Below are 26914 nucleotides of genomic sequence, written 5' to 3'. Positions count from 1 at the left end.
ACTCATGCGGACCTCGATTCAGACCACCTTCCAGTAACATTTTCTTTATCCCAAAGTCCCATTGAAAACCCTTTAAAATCAACTTTTAACTTTCAAAAGGCTAACTGGGAGCGATATATGAATTTTATTGAACGTAATTTAGATGTAAACGTTCCACTGAATTCAATAGAAGATATTGATTTGGCTGTAGAAAATTTGACAACTGCAATAGTCAATGCTAAAGCCGCTTCAATACCTAAAGTTAAACATAAATTCAATCAACCTTTGATAGATGATGATCTTCAGTTTTTGATACGACTGAAAAACATTCGTCGACGCCAATATCAACGTACTAGAGATCCTTATTTGAAATTTATTTATTGCGACCTTCAAAAAGAGATCAAACGTCGTTTAAATTTCATTCGTAATGAAAATTTTGCTAAAGCAGTAGAGGATATAAAACCCTACTCAAATCCATTTTGGAAATTAACTAAAATTTTGAAAAAGCCCCAGAAGCCAATTCCTACTTTGAAAGATGGGGATAAACTTCTTTTAACTAATTCAGAAAAGGCTCAACAATTAGCCCAACAATTTGAGTCTGCTCATGATTTTAATTTAAACGTTGTAAGTCCAATTGATGCTCAAATTTCCCTTGAATTTGATGATATTCTTTCTAAGCAAAATGTGTTTGAAAGTTCTTGTGAGACAAATATTGATGAACTTAAATTGATTTTCAAAAAATTTAAAAATATGAAAGCTCCAGGGGAAGATGGGATTATCTATATTCTTCTTAAAAAGTTGCCTGAAAGCACTTTAAATTTTTTAGTTAAAATTTTCAACAAATGTTTTCACTTGGCCTATTTTCCCAATAAATGGAAAAATGCCAAAGTAACTCCAATTTTGAAACCTGGAAAAAGTGCTTCAGAGCCTTCAAGTTATCGACCAATTAGTTTGCTTCCTTCTTTAAGTAAACTATTTGAGAGAGTTATTTTGAATAGAATGATGATTCACATTAATCAGAATTCTATTTTCCCTGATGAACAATTTGGTTTTCGTCATGGACATTCTACTACACATCAACTTTTGAGTGTAACTAATATGATTAACGCTAGCAAATCTGAAGGTTATTCAACTGGTGTTGCTCTTCTTGATATTGAAAAAGCTTTTGACAGTGTTTGGCACAAAGGTTTAGTAGCTAAATTAGCTCGATTTGATTTTCCTGTATATCTCACCAAAATTATTCAAAATTATTTGAATAGCCGAACCTTACAAGTAAGCTATCAAAATTCATGCTCTGAAAGGACACCCATTAGAGCTGGTGTCCCTCAGGGTAGTATACTTGGGCCAATCTTATACAATATTTTTACTTCTGATCTTCCTGATGTACCAGAAGGAAAAGGTAGAAGATTATTTGCTGATGATACTTTGCTTTCAGCCAAAGGTCGAAATTTACGGGTGGTACGCAGTAGATTGCAACAAAATTTAAATTCCTTTTTGAATTACTTGAAAATGTGGAAAATTTCTCCTAACGCTTCCAAAACTCAACTTATTTTATTTCCCCATAAGCCAAGAGCAAATTTTTTAAAACCTAATGAAAATCATTCCATAACTTTTAATGGGGTTTCATTAGAATGGTCTGATCACGTGAAGTACTTGGGACTCACACTTGATCGGAATCTTACTTTTAAAAATCACATTGAAGATATTCAATCTAAATGTAATAAATACACTAAATCTCTTTATTCTCTCATCAACAGGAAATCCCGGTTGTGTCTGCGAAATAAGATGCTCATCTACAAACAAGTTTTCCGACCAGCGATCATGTATGCAGTTCCGATTTGGTCTAGCTGCTGCGCGACGAGGAAGAAAGCCATCCAGAGGATTCAGAACAAAGTTCTGAAAATGATTTTGCGGCTCCCACCTTGGCACAGCACCAAAGATCTTCATCGGATTGCAGGCATAGAATCGATCGAAGAGATGGCCAACAAAATCATCTCCAACTTCAGAGGCAAATCGATACAGTCTTCCATCGCAGAGATTCGTTCTCTTTATGTTTAGTTTAATTTTAAGATAGTGTTTAGTTTTAAGTATAAAATATTTTTGCTATTACAGGATGTTCTCCTACATTAAAAACTTGATTGCGCTCAGCAAATTTAAATCTTATAAATAAATTTTTATAATCTAGTTACTTATAGGGCTATGAACAGTTCATTATTGAGCTGAACACCTAGTTTAATGCAATAATGTAATATAAGTGTAATCATGATTTGATACAAATAAAGACATATTTAAAAAAAAAAAAATTTATTATATTTTTGTCATCCTTTCCTCCGCCAGTGTAATGACATCACTAGAGTCCCTCGAATTTAAATAAACAATCTGCAGCTCTATTTTGCATTTTATAAAACAGAAATGAAGATTGTTTTTAGACTGAATCAATTGTATTTTTACAAACCGCTACATTTAAATCTTCAATTAAAATGAAAAAAGGGCCCCCCTGCAGCTTAACCCGGCCCTGATCGCAATGTACCGTACACTGGGGGAGCATTGATTTCATTTTCCAATAATTTGGAAGGGATTGCTTTATTGTAACACTAAAAAGTTTTAAAATACTTACTGAGGTAAGGAATATAAAGCATGATTATTAGACTGCCTCAAATTTGTATGGGAAATTTGAAACCTGTGAAATGTTATACGCTGCAGGCTACAATTGATCCTGGGCCTAGTACAAGATCTCATGCCAAATTTGAGCCAGATCGGACCACGGGAAGGGGTCGCTCAACGAGCCTGAAGTTTGTATGGGGTTTTGAGACAGTCATGTTTCTAAGCCCCTGTGGTTATGAAATTTTTTTTTAATTGTCAAGCATTTTTCCGCCCTTACTTGTTTCCGAACTATCAAGTGAATATCATCCAAACTCAAATATTAGAAAAAAATCTAAAATTGCAATCGAGCGCAACAACAATGGTTCAAATCGGTCATTATTTGACGAAACGGCATGCATTTCACATTGAGTGTTCTGGTCGGACATTTAGTCGCCTCATTAAAACAGTGATGAATATCACCCTGAAAAAAGTTAGCCAATTTTTGAAGCTTAATAACTTTTTTATCTTAACTTTAATGGAAATGAAACCTTCGGATGAAATATTTGTCATAATTTAGGCTTTAAGAAAACCCGTTTGAAAGAAATTCGTCCAAGGAGACAAAAGTTATTGAAGAAAGACTGGTTTATCATGTTCCTCTCGAACAAAATGTCTCAAAATCCCATACAAACTTCAGGCTCGTTGAGCGACCCCTTCCCGTGGTCCGATCTGGCCCAAATTTGGCATGAGATCTTCTACTAGGCCCAGGATCAATGTTAGCCTGCAGCGTTTACCTTTTTCAAAAGTCGGGTCATTTGGGGCAGTCTAAAGATTATTGATATAAGATATAACTTAATGTTTGTTACAAAACCAGATTTCATGTTTCGGGGTAACTTTGATCACTATGGTTTTAACGTATCTTAGCATCCTCAAAATTAGAGTTTTGATGCCAATTTGCACAAAAGGTTTAAAACATCAATAATAGTAACTTTTTTGTTTGGAGTACATGGAATTTTTCAACGTTTTCTTTCAAAAAAAAAAAACTTAAAAGGTGGACAATGTTACTGCATACATTTAAGTGGGGGGTAGGGTCTAACGGGTATAAAAAAACACCATTTTCACGATTTTTTTCTAGAGCTATCGTTCAAAATAATGTATTCAAATTTTTTGCATTATACAAAGCATTGGTAAAAGAACATTTAGTAATTTTTTCGTAGAAAAATACTGAAAAATGAGCCGGTGACGGAGCATTTTCGAGGATGCCTTTTAGAAAACAGGATTTGCGGTGGACACTGTATCTCAGCACAGAATCGTCTGAAGTCAAAAAATCAAAGCAAAATATTTTAAATAGATGTTTTTCTGGACTCCAACGTTTTTATTTAACTTTAAAAAAATTTTATGAAATTTTTGTGGCTGTTTGAAGTAAAAACTACGATTTTTAACTTAAAAATCCGACATTTTTCACCTCTAAAATCACCCCAAAGTAAAAAAAAATCAAAAAAGAAAAACGTTGGGGTCTGGTATTTTATATGTAGAAAATATGTTCCAAATTTGAAAAGAATCGGATAAGTAGTTTTCAAATGACGATGTCCGAGGACTTTAAAAAAGTGCTTTCGAGAAAAACGCGTTTGAAGTTTCTGCTTTTGCTTTCTTGCAGTATTAGATAGGAGGAGATAAAGGCCTATAACTTCTACAGTTTTGCTTCAATTGACTTGAAAATTTGACACAACATTCTTGAAATGTTTTACAATAAGAAAATAAAAAAATAAAAAAATCGATTTTTTGAAAGTGTTAGACCCTAACCCCCCGCCCCCCCTTAAGGGCAAAAATTATAAACATTTCTCAATATTTTTTGACCTCAAAAACAAATGAAATTCATGCAATGTGCTAGGTCCTTCCACTATTCCTACGTTCTTTTTTTATTCAAACTAAGCTATTTGATAGAGTTTTTAGACATTTGTTCTATCCAGGCTTTCTCATTGAAAATGTCCGTTTTTTTAAATATCCAAAAAAAATTTATAGAATGACCATAAAAATAACTCTAAAACTATATCTTTACTAAGAAAAAAAAAAGTTTCATGTAAAACAACCCATTCCAAATGTTATCATTTTATCAGGAGAGGTGTTTGTTTGTGAGTCTTCGAAAAACAGATATTTTAAAACTTTTGAACTACATTTTAAGTAATATAAAAAAATCTCCAACTACCAACCAAATTTAAATTTAAAAATTCAAATAAAGCTTAGTTTACTACCTCATCAATTTATTTCCAAATAAAAAATTTACGCATTTTTTAAAATATTTACGATGTAAGAGAAAAAAAAAATTTTGCACAGTTTCCTTCATAATCCGTCATTATCAAATTGATAGCTGACAAAATCGTTGAACATTCAAAGAAGTACTGTGGTTGCAAAGTATGCAAACACTGTCAAAAATGTGCGCAAAGTACAAATCAAGCATTGGAGTGAAGCACATGATCGGCAACTACGGTCAAAGGTCATCAGGGAAGTCAAGTCTCATACCCGAATTTTCTAATTTTTAATAAGCGAAAAACTAAGTGTAGATCACCGAAATGTTCAAAAAAAATTTCTCTAAAAAGCTGAAAGTGGTGACTAGTTATGAGTCAAGCCTAACCTCCAACAACAAGTTTTTTCTAGTTCCAGATCTCGTCATCTGTATAGCCAGTATCGAGGCTATGACACTGATGATTTCTGATGAAAAACTTACGAAAACCCCTATTTCAAACAAACTTTAGCGTTTGAATCCTATACCATGTCTGTTCGTGGCAAGGTCCCTAGCATATTAAAGTATGAATGTATTTGTTGGTTGTTTTGTATAAAATTTGATGATTTGCCAAGATTGTGCTCCTGTGGAAAAAAAACAAAATAAAATCCAAAACGAAAACTTTGGTTTTCGCTATTTTTAAAAGCCTAAAAAAAGTTATCATATATGTGACCTTCTCAACTTTCGATCTATACCAGTGGTTTTCAAAGTGATCTCTACCGCCCTTTGGAGGCGTTGAGAGCTTCTAGGGGGGCGGTGAACTCAACTTAGAAATTTGGGGGGCGACAGTGTCATTTTTAAAGTCACATTTTCACAAATAACGGAACAACTTAGAATTTAAATGACAACGAGTACATTCAATACCCAACATTGGAACGACTATAAAGAACTCTGAAAACCAAATTACAGCCTTTTAGTGACAATATCCGTAAATTTACATAGCTGATAAGCAAGTTTTTAGCTCTGTTAGTCACAATCACAGATACAATCACAATCACAGAGCAATTGTGATAGATTTTGATACGATCTGGTTTTGTAAGCTAATTTTTGGTTGTACTAAAACGCAAAAATTTTGGATGGCAATACATGAAAATATTTAAAATGTATTGTCTTAAAAATTTGATAAAAAAAAAGTTTTCAATAGAATCTGTGTTAAAAGGCATCACAGATTAAGTAATAGGATTTCGAAATGAAAAAAATACTAACAAGCAATTTGGCCATAAGGGAACTTTTATTTAAAGTTTTGATTTGTTGTTTTTAAATTCAATCGACACTTTTTAATGATTAATCATTCAGAGTTATTCGATTTTCACTTAATTGTCGGTATTAAGTTGCTGGAACCTTATAAAATTATAAGTCTTGGGAAAGAAACAAAATTCAAATTCAGTCTTCAGTTTCAAATTTATTTCATCAAGAAATGATTCATTGCTGGCAGTCTCTCTGTCAGCCGATCGACGCGCCAACCAGTGAGTAGAAAACAACAACAACAACCAATCACTTTATGTTTTGTATTGTAAACGTTTAGTCGCGACGTATTTTATCTCGTCAATAAATCGTCTTTTTAATATGTTGTGTTAAGTAACTACGTGTTACCTCTTTCTATTCTATTCTTTGTATCCGTGCTACCCCAGTTTACAACAAATTCATTTAGGGTCCCCGAAGAAATTTTTGTTTTTGAAGCTTCTGAAAAAAGTTACAAGCCTTCAAAGTTGTAATAATGTCAAAATGACACTCTAATGCGGATGAGGGTTAAAACGCTCAAAAATGGTTCAAAAATAATCAAGTTTTGTCAATTTCAAAACAGCTGTATCCACTAAATTGCCCTCAGTTTCTTTTAAAAGAGAAGTATAAGACCGAAAAGTAGCAGAAATTGAAGGAAAAGGATGCAGCCATTTAAGATACAGATTTGACAAAGTAAAAGTTTGAAAAACAGATCAATATCATGACTGAAAAAAGTGTGCGCCGGCCAATGGGAGGTACCAAGAATAAACTATACGATTTTTTTCCTACAAAAACGATAAATATTATTTTCAAATTTTTTCATGAATTATTATAAGATTCACATGATTCAAAATGTACTTTGAGTTACTATAAATTTGGTGATCCTTCTCCAGTTTCATATTTGAGCTTTAAAACTCTAGAATTCAAAGCCACAAAATTCCATACTAGGTAGGGTAGATACTCTAGATTTCGACAGGAGCTAGTTTTGGACAAATTTTTAATGAAAGGCTTATCTTTCTGTTTGGTGGCTTAAGCTATCTATGTTCATATTTTTCTATTTTTGCTCTCCCACTTTAGTATACGTTGGATATAAAAATTCTTCTAAATATGATGTTGAATAGTTGTAAATCAATAATTTAAAAGTAGCACTCTAAATAACCTGGCACTCTAAATAACCTGGAATTCAATGCCATCGACCAAATAAGAATGATTTTTGATCACGAAAAAACTCCCCTTTTATTCGATTAAAGGCAACATAAATGGAATCAATGGATGGATAAGGTTCTGAAATCAATCTTTTCGGTAATTTATTTTATATTTTTGCTAACATTTAAAGAAACTTCAACTGTTTTTGAGCTGTCGAAAACTAGCGCTGAAAATTCACCTAATAATCTATTTTTCGACACCCAGCTTCTTGGGTATGTTTATACTGTTTCCATGGTGTAAAAAACGCCGTGAAGTAGACAAGCAATTCCAGTATGCAAATATTCATATACTGAGCTAACAAATTAGGTGGAAATATGCTTGTCGAAAACTAAAACTTTTTGTGTCGAAAACTAAAATTGAATGTCGAAAACTAGATCATCGAAAGGTTTTAGTAAAAGGATAATAAAAACGTTGTTTTGATACTTTTGATCATTAAAAAATGTAGAGAATGGAGAAAAACGTCTGATTCATATAACCAATCATATATTTTAAATAAAAAACTTTAGTCAATTAATTTCTTTACATGGTTTTTCTGACAAAACAGCCAAAAACTGTCGAAATCTAGGTATTTTACCCTATTGAAAATTTTAAATTCAGAAAGACAGCTTGAAACTTAAGGGCAAATCAACAAAACCAGAGTTAAAAAAGCTCTTCTCCCCAGAAACAGATTAAATCATCTTATTTCAGAATTGGAATAAAGATTCAGGAATTAAATTTAAGAATCAAAAACAGAATTCACTTTTAGATAAGGATATCAGAATTAATGTTTTTTCAATCAGTTTTAAACATTAACATTACGATTATCATCAAAAGCATATTCCAAATGTTTGCATTTTAAAAAATAACTGGCGAGACGAAAATTATCATGTGTAAACCTTCCGCTGATATGAAGAAACTCTTTTCCACATTATCATTAATAACTCAGTCTATAGTTTGAACTTTTGAAAACTGTTTTCTACGTTTGAAAGCCTATTAATTGAGTTTCAAATTGACAAAATTTGATTTGTATTAGAAATTTGTTTCTGTTAGTAAAAATCTAATTTCAAAATCTTAAAATATCTATTTTTCCAAGGCTCGAACACAAACAGCTCTCCTGATGATACCAAAAAGCATTCAGAAACAAATGGGTTGTTGAATGTGAAAGAACAACTTTTTTCCTTTGTATATGAACAGTTATAGTGGTTTTTTATAGTCATTTAGTGATAAATTTTTGATATGGGAGAGTGGGGAATCATGGGCCATTTTTTTTCGTTGTTCCATAACTTCTTTATTATAAAAGATAAAATGAAAATAAAAAATGGTATGGTTTTCTACATTTTCAAGGCATCATAAGGTATTTTTTTTAATTTTTAATAAGTTATTTTCCCCAAATTCTGACTGTTTGAAAATAAGCAATATTTTTTGGATTTTGAAAAATGGTGGGGAATCATGGGCCACCAAATCCAAATTGACCAAATAATATGCAAAATTAATGAATTGACTTAAAACTGTGATTTTCTAATTTATTTCGTAATTTTAAAGCAATTTTAGGTGATGAAATAAAAAAGAGAGCTGTGTATGATCGCATAGATTCTAAAACCTGTCTCGCGAACGTTTTGGCAAAATTTCTTATATAGAATGGACAAAATATTTTTCATAACTCTTCATTTGGCATAAGAAAACTTTGCAGATAGGTTAAACGTATTTTAAGTTCTGAATGTGTATAAAAACATAAAAATATAGGTGATTCAAGATGTGTGGCCCACGATTCCCCACATGCTATGATTTGCAAATTGGTTGCGTTTGTGTGACTTATTGATGTTTCATCAAAAATTCCTTCTCCATGTGAAAGATCATGACGAAACTAAGATCATAAGCGTATGAGCATATTTTTGTCATGCACTTTAGGTTCCCCATCGATGAAATTAGCGAGTGTTTTTTTAATTATGTAACTAAATTTTTCTAACTTTTTTTAGCTTGATAAATAAAAGAAGCATATGATGCGTATTTCAGTCAACAACATATAGGAATATATGCTCACGCAAAGCGGCGACGATGACAGTTGGTTTGAGATTTTTATCTCAACACACATCTGAGATATTAAAAGTGTCCCACGTTTCCCCAAGGCCAACGATACCCCACTCTCCCCTATTTAAAATATAAGAACATTTTCCAAGAAAAAGCCCGTATTGGACAAATGGATAAGAACCCTGTCAAATAGTTAACTTTGAAGAAAAAATGAAAATGAAAATAGTGGGAGGGTCTAGGGTAATGTGTGAAGGTAAAATTTCATTTGTATATTGAAGCTCAAACTATTTTGTAATTATTATAACTTTTGCCCCTAAATGTAGGCAGCATCATAGTTATTTTTTCGATTACAAATATTTTTAAAATAAAACGTTGAAAATCAAGGTTAAATTGTAAAACTAGCGCATGTAAAGATTATGAAGGTGTTTTGTGTCCTTTATGATCAAGAAAACTCATTATAACCGTCAGAATAGTGACCGATCAATGTCACTCCAAAGCATCAAACTCTTAACAGAGACGAAAAAAATTTTTAAATGAAATTTAAAGTAGTCTAATAAATTTCTGCAACCATGTTTTACGTTCATAGGAGTCCAGTTCTAATTTTAAAAATATAAAACCTGCCACATTCTCCTTAACATAAAAAAAAAATCGAAATATATTGAAAAAAGTGATCAATTTTACCCCGGATTACGGTACTATGTATGCCGTGACCGGGATTCGATCTCATGACCGTTGGCTTAGAAGACTTGAAGACTATCCTCTATACCACGGGCGACGCGACGGCTAGTAATGTACAAATAAAGAGGTGTTTCGAAATATGTGCAGATATTGAGAAAATGCCTTTAATAACACTAGTTTACAAAATTTAAAAAAAATCGTGAACTTGATTAACTGACCAACATTTTTAATGTAAAATCGGGCGCTGAATCCGAAAATGAAGTTCAAAAAAATCTCAGTAGAACCGTTTTTGAGTTATGCTCCAATTATGAAATTTTGGAAAAATTAAAAAAGTTTTTGTACTTAGATTAAAATATCTCGGACGGCATAACAGTAATTTGAAATCCCTCTTTTGCATATTGAAGGTGAATAAATTTTCTTTCGATCATCTGAACACTGTTTTTGAGTTTGACCAACAGTATTGTTGATATTAGTGACTTTATGAGAGAAAAAATTATAAAAAACTCATTTTTTAAGAGAAAATTTTGTTTCAACGAAAGTTTTAGACTCAATGGTAGCATTTAAAAAATCTGATTTTCTTTTGCGCTTGAAAACTTATTCAAAACAAAGATTTCAAGTTGTTATTTATCGAAATCGGTTAAAAATTGAAGAAGTTATGGCTACTTTACTATAACTGTAATTTTTGCAGTTTTTAATAATTTAACGAACCACAGTACACTTATTATAGTATAGGAAGAATAACACATGGTAAATCTCACTCGCTCCAAGTCAAAATTATTTATAAGCTTACCAGAAGGTCACATGCCAAGTTTCAGGAAGATCTGACCATAGGGAGGGGTTGCTTGAGTCTCAGACGTGAATAAATTTTTAATGTTTTCTGCCCGGGAGGAACAAAAAGTACTGGTTTTTCATCAATAACTTTTTTTCATCACTAGCCGATTGTTTTTTATGGTTGATTTTCTTAAAGCCTAAGTTAAGACAAATATTTCACCCGAAGACTGCAACACGATTGGACTTGAACTAAAAAAGTTATTGCAGTTCAAAGGCCGTAAATTTTGTCCAACACGCAATGAGTACTTTTTACTCATTGCGTTTTATACGAGAATTTTCGACCAAAATACAATCTTTGAACCGCAATAACTTTTCTGTTTCAAATCCAATCGAGTTACAGTCTTCGGGTGAAATATTTGTCTCAACTTAGGCTTTAATAAAATCAATCATAAAAAACAATCTGCTAGTGATGAGAGAAGTTATTGATGAAAAACCAGTATTTTTCGTTCCTTCCGGGCAAAATACCTCAAAATTTCATTCACGTTTGATTCTCAAGCAACCCCTCCCTATGGTCAGATCTTCCTGAAACTTGGCATGTGACCTTCTGGTAAGCTTATAAATAATTTTGACTTGGAGCGAGTGAGATTTATCATGTTTCATTCTTCCTATACTATGAAGAGTGTACTGCGGTTCGTTAAATTATGAAAAACTACAAAAAATACTATTATGGTAAAGTAGCCATAACTTCTTCAATTTTCAACCGATTTCGATTTATAACCACTTGAAATCTTTGTTTTGAATAAATTTTCAAGCGCAAAAGAAAATCAGATTTTTTAAATGCTACCATTGAGTCTAAAACTTTCGTTGAAACAAAATTTTCTCTTAAAAAATGCGTTTTTCATAATTTTTTCTCTCATAAAGTCACTAATATCAACAATACTGTTGGTCAAACTCAAAAACAGTGTTCAGATGATCGATAGAAAATTTATTCACCTTCAATATGCAAAAGAGGGATTTCAAATTACTGTTATGCCGTCCGAGATATTTTAATCTAAGTACAAGAACTTTTTTAATTTTTCCGAAATTTCATATTTGGAGCATAACTCAAAAACGGTTCTACTGAGATTTTTTTGAATATCATTTTCAGATTCAGCGCCCGATTTCACATTAGAAATGACCTTCAGTTTACTGAGTTCAAAAATGCTGTAAACTAGTGTAATTAGTCTTCTGGAACGATCTAATATTCAAGAAGCATATATTTTCGTCCGGCAATGTTGTTCCAAGTTTAAGATTCAGTTGCCAGGCCAAAAAGCGTGGATGACATTCCGTCAGCAGCGATTCACAATTCTTTATTTTCCTCAACACCAAACTAAAGCAATGGTTGAAAGACACGCTGACTAGGAAAATCATTTCGTCCAATGTCAAATTTATAATACGCACCGCAAAACCATACATCGGAATTGTCACCTATCCGTTCGACAAAACCTACCAAACAACCTAAAACAATAAGCGACCCCCAAACAATTTCTACTAAAATTCCAGTCCAGCTAGCTTTTAATTTGTTAATTTCGCACTAACATGCAAAACATAACCTTGCACCCATCAAGCATCGAAATAAAAACACAAATTGAATATGGTTAGTGTCGCACTTAAAACGGAAAAGCTCATCAACCGAACGGCAGCAGGCAGACAGCGGCATCAAACGGAACAACGCCAACCGAAAAATCGGATCGCCACAAAAACGAAATCCATTCAACATGCTTCTAAACGCACAACGGTTGGTACTTCGAAGCAAGTGTGGAGAAAAGCCAGAGCCACCACACTTACTTGGTGGGAAAATTACCCCTCCCTGTGGGGTTGTTTGGGCACAGTGAAGAAAAAAAAACGCGCACACTAAATCATGATGCGCCTCCATCATCCGAGAGTTGGTATCTTGTGGTTGGACATGCTGCGCCAATTTTCGCCAGTAGTTGATCAGCAGCAGCGGCTAACGGTCGTTACGGTTTTAAGCTATTGCGATTTTTTTTTGTTGCAAACTTCAAAACCGAAATCTGATCCGAAGACTCAAGAGTTAAGCTGCCCAAGACACTAGGTATCATTGCAGCCTTCATATAAAAGTCTCCACATACGTTGGAACCCGCTTCAGTTGGGCGCGAATGATCGGTCCTGATCCACGTGTAGATTTCATTCTTTGCTAATCATACACTACCGGGAGAACATTGTTTCGAACCACGTGCGAACAAGTGCCCTAACAAGTATCAATTATCAACACATCGGGCAACCGCGTAATCGGAATATCGGGAGTGCTAAATTGGAGCAAATCATCGTAAACGCATAAAAAATACACAGAATAAATCTGTTGTGTCCCTTAACTGATGGGCGTGTAAACTTTTAACAAAAAGCCCATACAATCGAAAGGAAATTATGTGATCACTTTTTGCAACAAGATAAACAACTGTATCACGACGGCAACTGTGCGTGGGTGGTGCTGCGATGATAATCCATTATGACGCTACGCTATGCTACGCCACTGATTGTGATTTTGTTTGATTATGGCAGATGAATGCCGGTTTGTAATTGAGATGTGAGCTTTTTACTACGACAACACTGTATAAAGTGGCCTAGTTCTGGAGTTTTTTTTAAGGTTTTATTAATGACACTTTACCATCTTTGTGGCATTCGTGTCTTTAGTTCTGGAGTGATTGGGGTTTTTATTGAGAATTGAAACGTGAATGATTACATTGTTGGCAAAACATAGTTAAAAATATGACAGTGATGCGAAATTGAACGACCGCGATAGAGGTGTTTTGGATATTCATCATCGGAAGATAACGAGAGTTTGTCGTTGACAACTGTTCGAGTAAAATGTGGAAGATCATCGTGTTGTCGATTTTTGCAGTTTCAGTTAATTCCACAATAATTATAGTTGAGGATGCAAAAGGTAAATATTTTGAGCAAATGCTTATTATTTATCCTTTATTTTTATGAGGTAAGGTAAAGCCAAATTAAAGTTCTGTGTTAGGTCAGAGTTATTTTATGAAATTTTTGGAAAAAGTTTTTGAAGTAAAAATTAGTTAGTTCCTGTTTGCTAGCGGTTTAAACCATTTTTGGAATACATTCAAGAAAAAAATAAATTTCCACAATAGTGATTCTATGTTCAGAATGGTTTGAAATTTTTTGGAATCTGGATGATTATTTTTAAATATGGATTTTAACTCAAGTTCAAGTTTATAACCCCAAGGTTGAAAATCACTTGAATTCAAGAAAATGCTTTAAGCATTAAATTTGTGAGCTTGTTCCTTTTTTCATTAAACTAACTTCTGGGCTTGTAATATAGCTCAGTTGGCAAGTCAGTTGCATCCAGAGCCTATATCTGCGAGTTCGAACCCAAGAGTAAATATCGAACACAGTTGAACCGGATAAGTTTTACAATAACATATACATATATAAAGTCGTGATTGCCATAAAGATGGTAAAACGACTATAATAAAAACAAAAAAAATAGTTAAATTTAACGAACCTTCAACCCTTAATGAATACCCAACTTTTTTAAAGATCTATTCCTCACTTCAGTATAAATTTAATACCTATTTCTGTTAAAACAAATTTCATAATTTTATGAAAATACTTAATTAAATAGACTGAAATACATACTAAAATGAAATAAAGGATGGCAAGACAAAATACACTACCCCGCCATTAAATGTGGTTTGTCTAAAGATAGTTCATGATTGAAATGCAACAATTTTTGCTTCACATATTCACTGATATGCTCATTGAAACAGCAGGGTTAGAAGCAACACTTGTATACCACAATACTTATTAAATTTTTATTTCAAAATAACGTAATAAAGTTATTATTTAATGATAACAAAATGACGACGACATAGTTTCTCACATTGTTAGATAGTTTTTTAAGTTTCGGGATTCTCATAGAAAATTAAAAAATCGGGTAATAGATGTACAAATTTTTACATTTTTCGATGCCGTAAAAAACTTTCCTCCGTATGACGGATTCGCTCAATGATTTTTTTTTTAAATTCTGTTACCAGTCAAAGCTCAAATTCATCAAAGTGCAAATCAAAGATTCACCTTTTAATTTAAAATTTCATGCATCCAAACATAATTTTTTTGATTTCAGCTATGATAAAATTTAGTGTGTGTACTGTTTTTACCCCTAAATGTATGCAGCACCCTTAAGCTTTTTTTTACACATTTTTGACAGAAAAAATGTTAAGTTTAATGCAATTAATGCTTTATGCATTATGACATCACAAGAATATCAAAAACTATAAATTTTCAAAAATCTGTGAAAACAGCATTATTTATTTATTTTCATAGTATTCCGTCTCACGACATAACTTGGCGAACATAATTCCTAAAACTCACTCGGTCCATAACAACCGTTTGCAATGAAAATATGTATCAAGATGTTCAACATAGTGATAAGTTAATGGACTCTTTCCGAGGAAACATCAAGTTTCATTGAGATCCAATATGAGCTTGTTTTCGTTTTCAATCAACCTATTGTTTTGAAACTCAAATCATGACACACAAAAACTCTACCCCGTATTTAGAATGAGTATTTATTTAGAAGTGTCCCCAAAGAGATTTAGAATTTGAAACCAAACATATTAACTTCAAAATTAATTCATTTAAAACTGATTTTTTACATCTAACGGTTGGAAGCCATGTACAAAATCACAAACCTAGTATCCTTTACTTTAATGATATAAACTTCAGTTTACAAAAAAATCGTGCTGAAATGAAATATTCTTCAAGAAATAAATTTCAGCCTCAGTTTTATTTTGTGTGTCTTGTTCTCCTAAATGCTCAACATCACATTCAAAATTTTTTGATGAATTACACAAGGCCACAAAATTTATGCAATGAACTTAGAGCTCATTCCGGCTTATATGGGTGTACTGGATCTAAGTATAAAATTTTCCTATCAGCTTTTGTTTTTAAAATAACTTTTGAAAATGTTTTAAACTCATTTAAGCTTAAAAACAAAAACAAAACATTTTAAAATAAAGGTTTTAAATCTATTCAATACTTAAAATTGATACATTTTAAAACTTATGAACTCCAAACGCAAGATGATAGACAAAATTTAAATCTACCAAATTAATCATTAAATCTTAGGCACCAAAATGAAGTTCATTTGAGTTAACAATCAAATTCTATGAATATTTTTTTTTAAATGGTAAGACAAGATTATTTAAAAACTTATCTTTCTATCTTTATCTTATGTATTTATTTTCAAATAAAAAAATCGAATTTTTAAATCAAGTTTTTTTTTCAATTTTATAAAAAAAATTTATAAGTTTTTTTTTATTCTCATTATTTATGTTCTGAAAACATAATTCTCTAGGAAGCCTTTGAAACAAAAATTTTAAAAAGAAAAACATAGTTTCCACCTTCTGTCCTGAAGCGACAAATATTCAGAGCTCAAAATTATAATCTTTTAAATCTTCGTTTGGAATTTTTTTAAAGTTTAATTAATTTTCATAGTATAAAATCATTTATTTTAATCGACCATGTTTTTTAATAAATCATGAGAAAGGTTCAAAAATAATTCGAAGTAGCAATTTAAAAGTTAAACTTTAATGCGCAATGTTTGCTTAACTTGTATTATCTATGTGCTTTAAATTTTTACAACAAAGCTTGGATTTTTTTTATTATAATTTTTTTTTATTTTATAGATTTCTTATTGATCACTTCTCAATCTGTAATTTGCCAGTGTAATTGAACATGTTGTATTATTTATATATAAAGTTATTATTATGAATTTTCGAACTTCTTTAGCCTTTTATTTTAATAACTGGAAGAATTTCAATATAGAAAAGGGTTTTACTTGTGACTTTGATCACTGGCTCCCTTGAAATGTAATAAAATATTTTCTTCTTATTATCAAATAAAATTCAATTCTCAACTGTTCATTGAATTTTTCTTAGTTCAAAATGGATTTTGGGATTTCTTGTAAAGGGTGGGGGAAATTTATAAGTGTAAAATACTATCAACATTAGCGCTTTTTGTCCAAATTGCCAAATCATAGCAATTTTGAGCAAGCGTTGATCGACAAAACTAATTGCTTGAAAAAACTCCTTCGTATCGCTAAGTTTCTCCAAAACATTAAAAAAGCACTTGAATATAAAAAAATAAAAGCGAGGTTCACAGAACAAATATATTGTCAACCTTTTGACCTACAAAAAAGACCGAATCAATAGTTAACAGGGTTTTTCCGTTCCATACGAAAGGTTTCTACAAATCCATCAATATTCTCTTCATCAATCAATTTTACCCATCTTACAACCTACCCAGACAACCAGAAGTCGTATTTTCTTTTACAGAATACATCGTATAGAATGTTATTTATACTCATTTTCGTATATCTGCACCTACAATGTGCGGTCCATGCATATTCTTTATCGTATTTAGATGCATTGCATGATTTTATTACGACAAGAAGAGAGACTCGTATTTATGTACATATGAACTCGACCTTTGTGTATGACAATTCGCAAAAAATCCGTGTATCGACAGATATACGGTGATCAGCCGTGACTGAGAGATTTTGTCGTGCTATGCATAAAATAATTCGAAATAAAAACGTATATAACTGCATTGATTCGTAATAATGTGCATGCAATCGTATACCTTTGCAAATCATTTCGCATGTCTGATTTTCGTTAAACGTATTTCCTGGTAATCGTAAAAGAATACAAAAAAGTTCAATAAAATCGTTTATGATAATGGGACATCGATGATTGGAATCGTATTAAAGGAGGCTTCAAAATGTTGGTCTATTTTTAGATCATCGATGACGTGTTCTACGATTTAAAGGATTTAAGTTATAGAAATATACGATTTGCTTTTGGTTTAATGCCTTTGAAGCAAATCCCTTTGAATTTATATATTCCAGATAGCGTCGAGGAACCATCATGAGCTGCAGATCGTATGGTCAGGGGTTCAAGTCCAGGTACTAACAATAACTTCATAAACGTTGAAAAAAATAAGCAATCAGGAAAATAATAAATTTGTACGATATAACCTGGAATTTGACAGCAAAAACGCATTTCTTTGAAATAATCTTATTTTTATTATTTTTATGGATGAATAAACCAATTAGTTTAAAGTATGAAAAAAAATAATAATCTTAGTTTTATTCAACTGACGGAAAATGAGAGCCCTGCACTCAAGTCGCAAAAGACGACCAAATAAGTCGTCAAACTTTCCATATTGTTACGAAAAATGTCGTATATTACAACCTCAATATTCTATATGATGATGTAAATTGTCATAGTATATTTCAAAAAGAATCAGGCAGTCGTAAATGATGCGCATGACAAGTCGTGCAAATCGTAATTTAATACAATCCAAATCAAGAATATGTTTGCTAATGTACCTATATGGCCTCCAAAATTATACGTATATACTGGTTTTGCTACATTATATACGATATGTTTACACGTATATTTGCATGTATATTTGCGTTGCAAATTCGAAATACCCACCAAATGGTTGTCTGGGTAATGAACTACCAACAACAATGATCATAATAAACCTGTATGTTTACACTTTAGTTGGTTTTTCTTCATGTGATGCTCTCTCTTTGAACATCAATAACGGCGCCGGCCACGACCTAATACTCAATAGATAGCGAGGAAAAATAGAGAAAAGGATGACATGGAATGAAGTCGTTATCAAATTTTTAGCTTTGAAAAGGAAAAACCGGAAATATCATGCTTAACAAATAGCTCAAGAATTACCATTAACCGATATTCTACAGTAGGAAAGTCTGAGTTGTAAAGTTCTGAAAACGACTGTTGTCTTTTAAGACATGATTATATTTTTGTTTATCACCAAAACTATAATAAGCTTAGATATTTGAATTTTCAAACTGAAAGTTCTTCTTGGAACGGTAATTTTCTATTATACTTGTGTCATTTCTTACAACTTGAAAAATGTTTGAAAATCATAAAAATATATTTTTTAGAAAACTCTTATTTTGTTATTGTTATCTGCTAGTAATTTTATCTCTCTATGCTCACGACATCAATCAACCTTATATTTAAACGAAAAACTTGAATATAATTTTTCTTTTTCTGTTTAATAACTACAATAAATATATTTGATTATCTGCTGTTTTTCTGAAGTTGCTGATTGTCGTAACCTGGTGATTTCGTTTTAGTAACAATTGCTTAGCCAATTCAAGATAAATCTCTTTGTTTGATTTAATGGCAGCAGTGAAAACTGCTGAACCATTATCGCAACGTTCTGCTTCGTCCTGGTGTCCGAACAAGGTGACCTCGACCAGCTTGCGGGCGACCACCGTCTTCAAAGCTGTCGGTTTTGGTTCGAATTTTCGAACCATTGTTTCCTGACCCGGCGCTTCCTTCTTCTCGGTTGTGGTGGAGGTGGTGGTTGGATTATCCCTTTTGGCAGAGGGACCCGGGGCTTCCTTCTTGGTCTGCATATCCATCTTAATACACTTTTTCTCTGGTTATAAACAACCGTCACAAGAATGTCTTCCAAGGTGTGCTCTGACATGAACTATCAAAGAGATGTCCGTGATAGAGACCATCATCTCAGAGCTCTTGCGAAACCAACAAACTTTTGAAGAATTTTTTATCCAAAATTAAACTTTTCTTCAAAGTTACACCTAAATCAATGTTTGTTTTTTAATGAATTGTTCGTTTAGGTAAATCCCATATTAACTGAGTTGTAAATTACTAACATTTACATAGTAATTCAAGCTAGCGAAGGAGATATAGCCATAAATCTGTTTCATTTTAGCGGGTTTTTGAATGACTTCTTCTTGTTAGTCTTATTGTTCTGTTTTTTCAGTTTTATTTTCTCTATTATTAATCGCCTACGTAAAGATCAGATTTAGTTAATAAATTAATAAAAAAAATATTATTAATCGCCTATCTCTCCACTGATCAGACTTGAAAAATATTTAAATCATCAATGTGATTTCATTATGCTGTCTATTAAGAGGAATATATCTGAAACATGATAAAATAGATTATGAAAAAATATACAGATAATTATTGGTTTCTTTCAGAGTCGAACAAACATGAATTTAAGTATTTATCTGCATGTAACATTTCTCAATTAGTTTTGTGAATAATGTTAAAAAATGCAAATATCCTATGATTAAAAAAAAATCTGTATAGAATTAAAGATTTTTCGAAATATAATAATATAAGTAGATTTGTAAATATTGGTTTCAGGTTTCAGATTCACATGGTTCTAATTAAACGGTCTCTTTCAGCGAAATGGATGTTTTTCTAGCGTGATCTTATGGGGGCTGAATATTCTTGGTGAAATTATCCGAGAGTTGCTATACATAATACAGTATAAGATAAACCAATGTTTATCCATTAATCTTGAAATCCATTACGATGCTTCCTGGCTCGACCTCAGCTTTCACTAATCACTAATCACTACTTCCATAGCCAGAACTTATGCCTGAGTCCCAAAGAATAATATAAGTGTCTTATTATTCTTCTTGTATTTGTTCATGTCTTTGATTATTTTAACATAAAAACATTAAAATTATCAAAAACACAAAGTGGTTGGGCCTACCATGGAGCAGAGAACGCAGAGACATCTGGAACACAGGAACAGAAGAAACGTGGACCACTAGTACCATACGTTTCAAATGGGCAATATCGTTGGAAGCATGCTAAGAAAAATGCTCCTTGATGAAGTAACCCATTCTAGATGGGCTGGAAATGATTCAATTTTTACACAGAAATCCTAAACCTCAGATTAAGAGGATTTTGAAGAATTTAATGTTATAAATAAAAGGATTCCTAAGTTTAAACTTTTATTTTCATTGTTAAACAGTTTAGGATTTCAGTGTACAATCATTTCTGGTCATCGACCAAGGATAAAGCGCCTTTACTCGCTCTTTAAAATAGAAAAGAGAAACGGAAAATATCAGTAGACCATGAACCTTTCGAGGTCTGTTTAGAGCCTGAAAGGTTTTTTTATTCAAAAAAGTTTTCCCCCCCTCACATTTATTCTGCATGAAATATGCACAAAAAATAGAAAATAAATCCTGAAAATTTACACCGCATGCCTTATAAATAAAAGTAATTTACACATTAGAATGCAATCTTCTTGTACATACAGTAGGCATAGAACGAGCTCACCAATTCTACCAAACGCTTCATGTACAAAAAATATATAAAAATCATACAATGCAGAAGATTAAAATCGTATTAAGGTTGGATCTCACTAAACAAGTCAACAGCAAACATTTTCACTGATTTGGAAAACTACATAAGCCACGATTTTTCAAATAATTTTCTATTATCCGGTGATCGCACATGTCAAATATTAAGAAAAATCACATCACATTTTGGAAATCATATTATTTTACTATCATATAAACCGAAAACACTTTCTTTGAAACCCAGATAATATTCCACGTTGATTTTCCAACTTCTGATTTCTGTGCTTTGCTTTTATAATGAAAAAACCTAAGCAGGCCACCAAAAAAGAAACCCCTCCTCCCTGGCGCTGGAATTTGTAATTTTGTCTCAACCTCAACAATGTTGAGTCAACATGTTTCTTCTTGTCACAAAACCCGAATCAGGGAACATTCGAAAAATTATTGAAAGTTTTCCTTTTTCATCACTATCACAGAAAAAAATATAGCTGGATCCGTGGATTCAAATCAACTGACATTTCTTTATTTTTCACATTTGGGGCACGTGGTTTTTCTTCTCAGATCTACACAAATGCAAGTGGGAATCCGATTTTGACCGTCATAGCCGTGAACCGTCAAAGAATATTGATATTGCATAAACAGTCCAATCATAACTCGATTGAGATAAACAAATTCACTGCACTGATAAACTTATCAAAACTTGGTCAAATGAATTTCGATGAAACACGACGAAAAACGCAACCGCGAAAAAAAAGCCTTCCTGGCTCGACCTCAGCTTTATCGAAAAATTTACTTGGAGTCGTCCGGAAGGCTCCCTGCCCCATCCAAACCCATCAATTTTTCAGATCACAGCTAATCACTTTTAACTGATTAATATCATATTTCTATATCTTGTAGCGATAAAAAATAATGTGCGATTTCGAAAAGAAAACTTTTTTCAGGACAACGATTTTGACACACGCGAGAAAAAAACTCTTCATTCTGTTCGGTCACAGCCTACTTCACTTCTCCATTTTCAAAAGCCAAGTCAGGATTCTTACTTTAATTATCTCACTTTAATATTCTTTGAAAGATTTAAAATATTTCTGAATGTTTCATTTTCAATATTTTAAGTTCAGTTAAAAAAAGAGTTTAAAAAATTATTATTGAAACTGAGAAAAAAACTTACAGTATCTATTGTTTAGTTTTTGATTTTCCATTTCCCATTGAAAAGGTATGCAAAAATAAAAACAAAAAGGTCTATAACTTTTTCCGCTTAGTCCAATACTACTTGTTGTTTTCTAAAAAGTTGTTCTTCACTGATTGTTTTTAAATTTTTACAGTTGCCAGAATTAATTATAATTTTATAATGAATTTACCTATTTTCAAAAACTTGCTACTTCAAGGCGATTGAGGGTCGCCTTAGAGTGGTCCAATCAAAATGAAATTTTCCATTTATAATGAGAACTATTGAGAACATGTAATATACCAGATCGAGTAGGCGTGTGCTGAACCGACAGCACGCGTTTTTTTTCGGGTTGCAAATATTTTCCAAAAAATCAAAGAAATTTCCAGATTTTTATTATTATAAAAATCCAATAAATTGATGTTGATAAGTTAGTGATATCATATCTTTAAAAGTAGAATGTGAGGAAGGAATGTTATGATAAAAGTGTTGCTTTTAAAGAATCATTCATAAATTTGAACACCGGGTTCTTGAACGAAATGTTAAAGTGCGATTAATGGGGCAATTGAAGGCTTAAAACAAACGTTAGTGCTTATAACATTCATTGGAAGAAGAACACAGGTTGCTTAGTAAAAAAAATCTATCATATTTCCATTTAATCTTATTAAAATAGTGCGAAGAATAACTAATGAGAATGTTTGCCAGCCGATGCGGATTTGGCTGCTTATAAATTGGTGAGTTCGTTCCTTGCATTTTTCTAATATCCATCTGCAATTCCGTCTTGAAATTAATCTTTTGTGAAATGTATAATATTGTTTATGATAGTGATAAAAAAATCCATAAAGATTCAAAATTGGAAACAAAGGTAAAACAAACTAACGATCGCTGCTTTGGGGAAATTTTTTTTATACTATTGCCATAGTGCAATCTATCAATGCTAAGCTTGCTGCGACCTTATCAGTTTGATGCTTCTCACATTTATGCAGTAAGTATAGACTTTGAAATCTTCAGTGAAGTTAACTATCAAATTAAACAAAATTTTCTGAATACAAATTAAATTAATTTCGGTTCCAAAAATGTAGGCAGCCCTTCTTAAAAATTGCTTCCTGAATCGGTAGTTTTAATATTAAAGGTATCGAATTCCAGTGTACCACTTCGCACTAAAAATTAGTTTGAATATGTTGCCCTGTAGTTCGATGGAATGATGAGGTTTTGTAACTGTGGCCGTAACGCTTGATGATAATAGCTTCCTGGCGCGTTTGTTTATGAATTATGTATTAGTTTGACTACCACAAACATGGTAATAACTAATAACGATGTACAATTTTCAGTATGAACGATACGGTAGTCTTTCATTATTCAATGCAAGAGATAGATTTTGGTTGAACAACTACCATATTTGTCAAGAAAATAATTATCAAAAATCCTACAGTTAAAAAATTGATTTGATTTTTAATTACTAAAATTCAAACTACATTCATATATCATTTGATGAATAAACACATTTGTGTAAGCAAAACATTTTTGTTACTTATTCGAACATCACAATTACTATACGCCTGAAACCATCTACCATTAGTCTTGAACACTGATCTTGACAGTGAAATATACAATCAAATTATCGAAGAACAGCAGTGCTTAAATTTCTGCCTACTCAACCATTGTCTAATCTAATCTTAGAACAAAGTTTAGTTATTGAGAAAGTGTTCTGTTGCAAAAAAATGTTTCGTCCATTCATCACCATCTAGAACCTATTATTCTATTGTTGTTCTTCAGATTTGAGTCTCAAAATAGAAAAGAACTGTCTTACATCTGCTATTCAAACCTAAAAATAGCTAATGCATTTGGCTACGCTATTTTACCTCAGCCTGTTCAACTCTTGATCATGAACCGAATCCGCTATCTGGTGATGGTAGGTCATAAAAAATAGCAAGACGGTCTGCCCTGGAGCTAACTAATGTATCCATCATTTGAGATTCTGGCAGTATGTTCTGTGTGACGCAAAAGCTAATGATGAAGTCTTAGGTTAACGTGAATAATAGAGACCGAAAATTCCGAAGCAATTTTGCTCAGGAAATTCCGTTTAAATGCTCATTGTGGATAAGATAGGTGAATTTCGAGGAAGAAGAAAATTTTTATTGATTATACTGTAGATTTGTTTCTGAGCGCAGTTCTAGAGACATTAAGGGTCATTTAAACTCGTTTAAAGAATTCAAAAATCACTTCCTTAAAAGATTTCGTACTGTTTAAGTTATTAGCATGAACGCTCGTCATAATTATTGACACTAGTTGATTCAGACTATTTCTATGTTTTGTCTATAAGCTCGATACCTACTAATCTAATCTAATCTAAGAATAGATTAGTAGGTATCGAGCTTATAGACAAAACATAGACATATAGACATCGATACCTACACAAAATAAAAAATTGTTAGCCTCAAAACTGTAAGTTTAGGAACGTAATTTCGAACATCCAAAAATTTTCCTACCCTAACGCATCAATTTCGTTGGGAAGAATGCACCCATCTTCCTGTAACACCGAAAAATTTCATAGTCAACATCTTCCTGATTCACACCACTTTACCAGAAAAAAACAATAAACTGCGTCCAAAAGTCAAAGGCATTCACCCGAAACCGCCATCGTCTCTTCTAAATTGTTTGAACTTGAATGTTTCGGCTTGAAACGGGTAATGAATCAAAGTCCTAATACTGACATTGTCTCTGGATTCGTCTATGAGCAACGTCGGGTGCGCTTCCCTGTCCTCATAATTCATGAAAATTTTATTCATAAGATCAACGACAACAGTGCAGTAGCAACAACACGGGGGGAAAAATTAGTATACCTGATGAGATCATGCTCTTGATCCAATGGAATGCGCACAGTAGGTGGTTAGGAAGTGATAATCAGTTTAGGGTAATCCATCGGCGATTAAAATGATGTTAAGTGAGCATTTTCAGCATTATGAGCTTCAACCTAGCGGCACCAAAACAATGGGCGTTATGGGTTTGAGGTGGATTTTATCAGAAAATAACAACCAGCAAAAATGCCGCTTGCACCGGTAGCAAGTTCCATGATCTTGGCCGTGAAATTTGCTGACGTTCGTTGGAGTTCGTGTAACCCAATCACTTTTGTGGACCCATGAATCTGAAGTTAGAATAGCTGCAATTGAATAACAGTCGACTAGAAAACTATAAAATTGTGTGAAAGTTAAACGACATTTTTCCTCTCTTTCAATTTCAGCTTGCTATCGTCGAGTTTTGGCCGGAAAACGTGTTGCTCCGCAGTGGGTTAAAAGAACGTTGGTCTGTGAACGGCAAGAAGATTGCCAACGCGAATGTGCCGATGAACGAAGGTTCCCCTGCGAAGGTTTTAACTATCGGTGAGTTAATTATGTGAAATTGAACTACCTATATATCAACCTTAAGAAAATGCTACAAATAAGTTATATACTTGCTTCAAACATTGTACATATGTATATCCATACTTAAAATGTTTTTTCATGTTTTTTTTAGTATAAAAATCCCAAGCTAAAAAATATAACACTGCCTCCTGTGAGAATCGAACTCACGACCGCTGGTTTACAAGACCAGCGCTCTGCCTTCTGAGCTAAAGAGGCACGCTTAGTATAGCGAAGAAATTCTTTCTCCTGCTCAATTTATTTGGCAAATTTTGATCAAAAAATACTAAAAAAAAAAATAAACTACCTACTCTAGATTCTTAATTTCCCACCAGGAATAGATCGAGGAATAGAAAACTTTAGCTTTGAATTCATTTGCATAAACCTTCTTCCCGTTTGCTGTCCACGCTTTAGCTATGCTTCGCTATGCAATAAAATTTCTCGAAGATGTTGCTTGATGTCACGACACCTGTAGAGGTGCCTCGAAACACAATTCAGCTAATTCCACACAAAACATCAAGAAGATAGGGCAGAGGCATTCATAAACTAAATAGCTATTTCAATCCGTGATCGATTTGCTTGCGTATAATGTTTTTCTAATTGACTCATGTTTCCTCTGGAGAAAAAGCTGTTTTCAACATCATATTCTTTTCACAGATATGAAAACGCTTCACGAAGATCAATCGTTGTGAAAAATATTCAGGCCATAGTGACCAATCATATTTATATTTTTCTTGCGGAACATTACGGATAAAGCGGATACAAAGAAACGACATGGGGGATATCCTACTTGTGGTTAGCGTGCGTTCACTGCTTCCTGATGCTGGAGACCAATTCGATAGACTTCAACTATTGCAAAGCTGGAAACTCTGCTTTCTAGTAGTTCCTATTTCGTCATTTTCAATACCTTCATTAAGGAAATTAAAACGATAAGGAGAAGGTGCCCGTAAAAAGTCATCTATCATGAAAAAATCATTATTTTGAAGTGTATTTACTTACATAATTCGAAAGCAGTCAAGCTTTAAGGAACACGTAAGGTTGAGACCATCAGAAATATTTATTTTAATACCTATATAATTGATCCTTCAACTTGACTTGAAATAACAATATATATATATTACTAGCTGACCCGGTGTGCTTTGCTACACCTTTCATGATCAAATGATATTTTCAAAAATTATTCAAATTTATTGTTTTGTTGGCATTATTAAAAAACAAATTATAACATATTTCATAAGCAACCACTACAAAATGAGAGCTGCAGCTGGATTTTCGAATTGCAACACAAAGATAACTTAAACAAATATTCTGAATCTTACTCTATAAATTTGTGTTAAAGATCTGATAATTTTAATCTGTCTGTAGGTTCCTATATTCCCAACTATATCCTATATTCCCAATTCTATCATCCTACTGCAAGAAAGGGTACTCAAATACTTTTT

At 32.5% G+C, this 26914-nt stretch overlaps 1 protein-coding gene and 1 non-coding gene across 5 annotated transcripts in view; one reads left to right on the top strand and one right to left on the bottom strand.

The window, feature by feature from the left end:
* LOC129744747 (uncharacterized) overlaps positions 1–26914 on the top strand; it is a 163648-nt gene that overhangs the window by 111381 nt on the left and 25353 nt on the right. For all 4 annotated transcript variants that reach the window (XM_055737442.1, XM_055737439.1, XM_055737440.1 and 1 more), the window contains one exon: positions 25316–25454. In XM_055737442.1, coding sequence (XP_055593417.1) covers positions 25316–25454 — 139 coding nt within the window. The remainder of the gene's footprint in view (positions 1–25315; positions 25455–26914) is intronic.
* Trnat-ugu (transfer RNA threonine (anticodon UGU)) lies at positions 25619–25691 on the bottom strand. The gene has a single exon. It is a non-coding gene; the product is annotated as a tRNA-Thr (tRNA).

Source organism: Uranotaenia lowii, chromosome 2 (genome assembly GCF_029784155.1).
Source record: "Uranotaenia lowii strain MFRU-FL chromosome 2, ASM2978415v1, whole genome shotgun sequence".
Taxonomy (NCBI): Eukaryota; Metazoa; Arthropoda; class Insecta; order Diptera; family Culicidae; genus Uranotaenia; species Uranotaenia lowii.
This window is presented reverse-complemented; position numbering and strand designations above follow the sequence as displayed.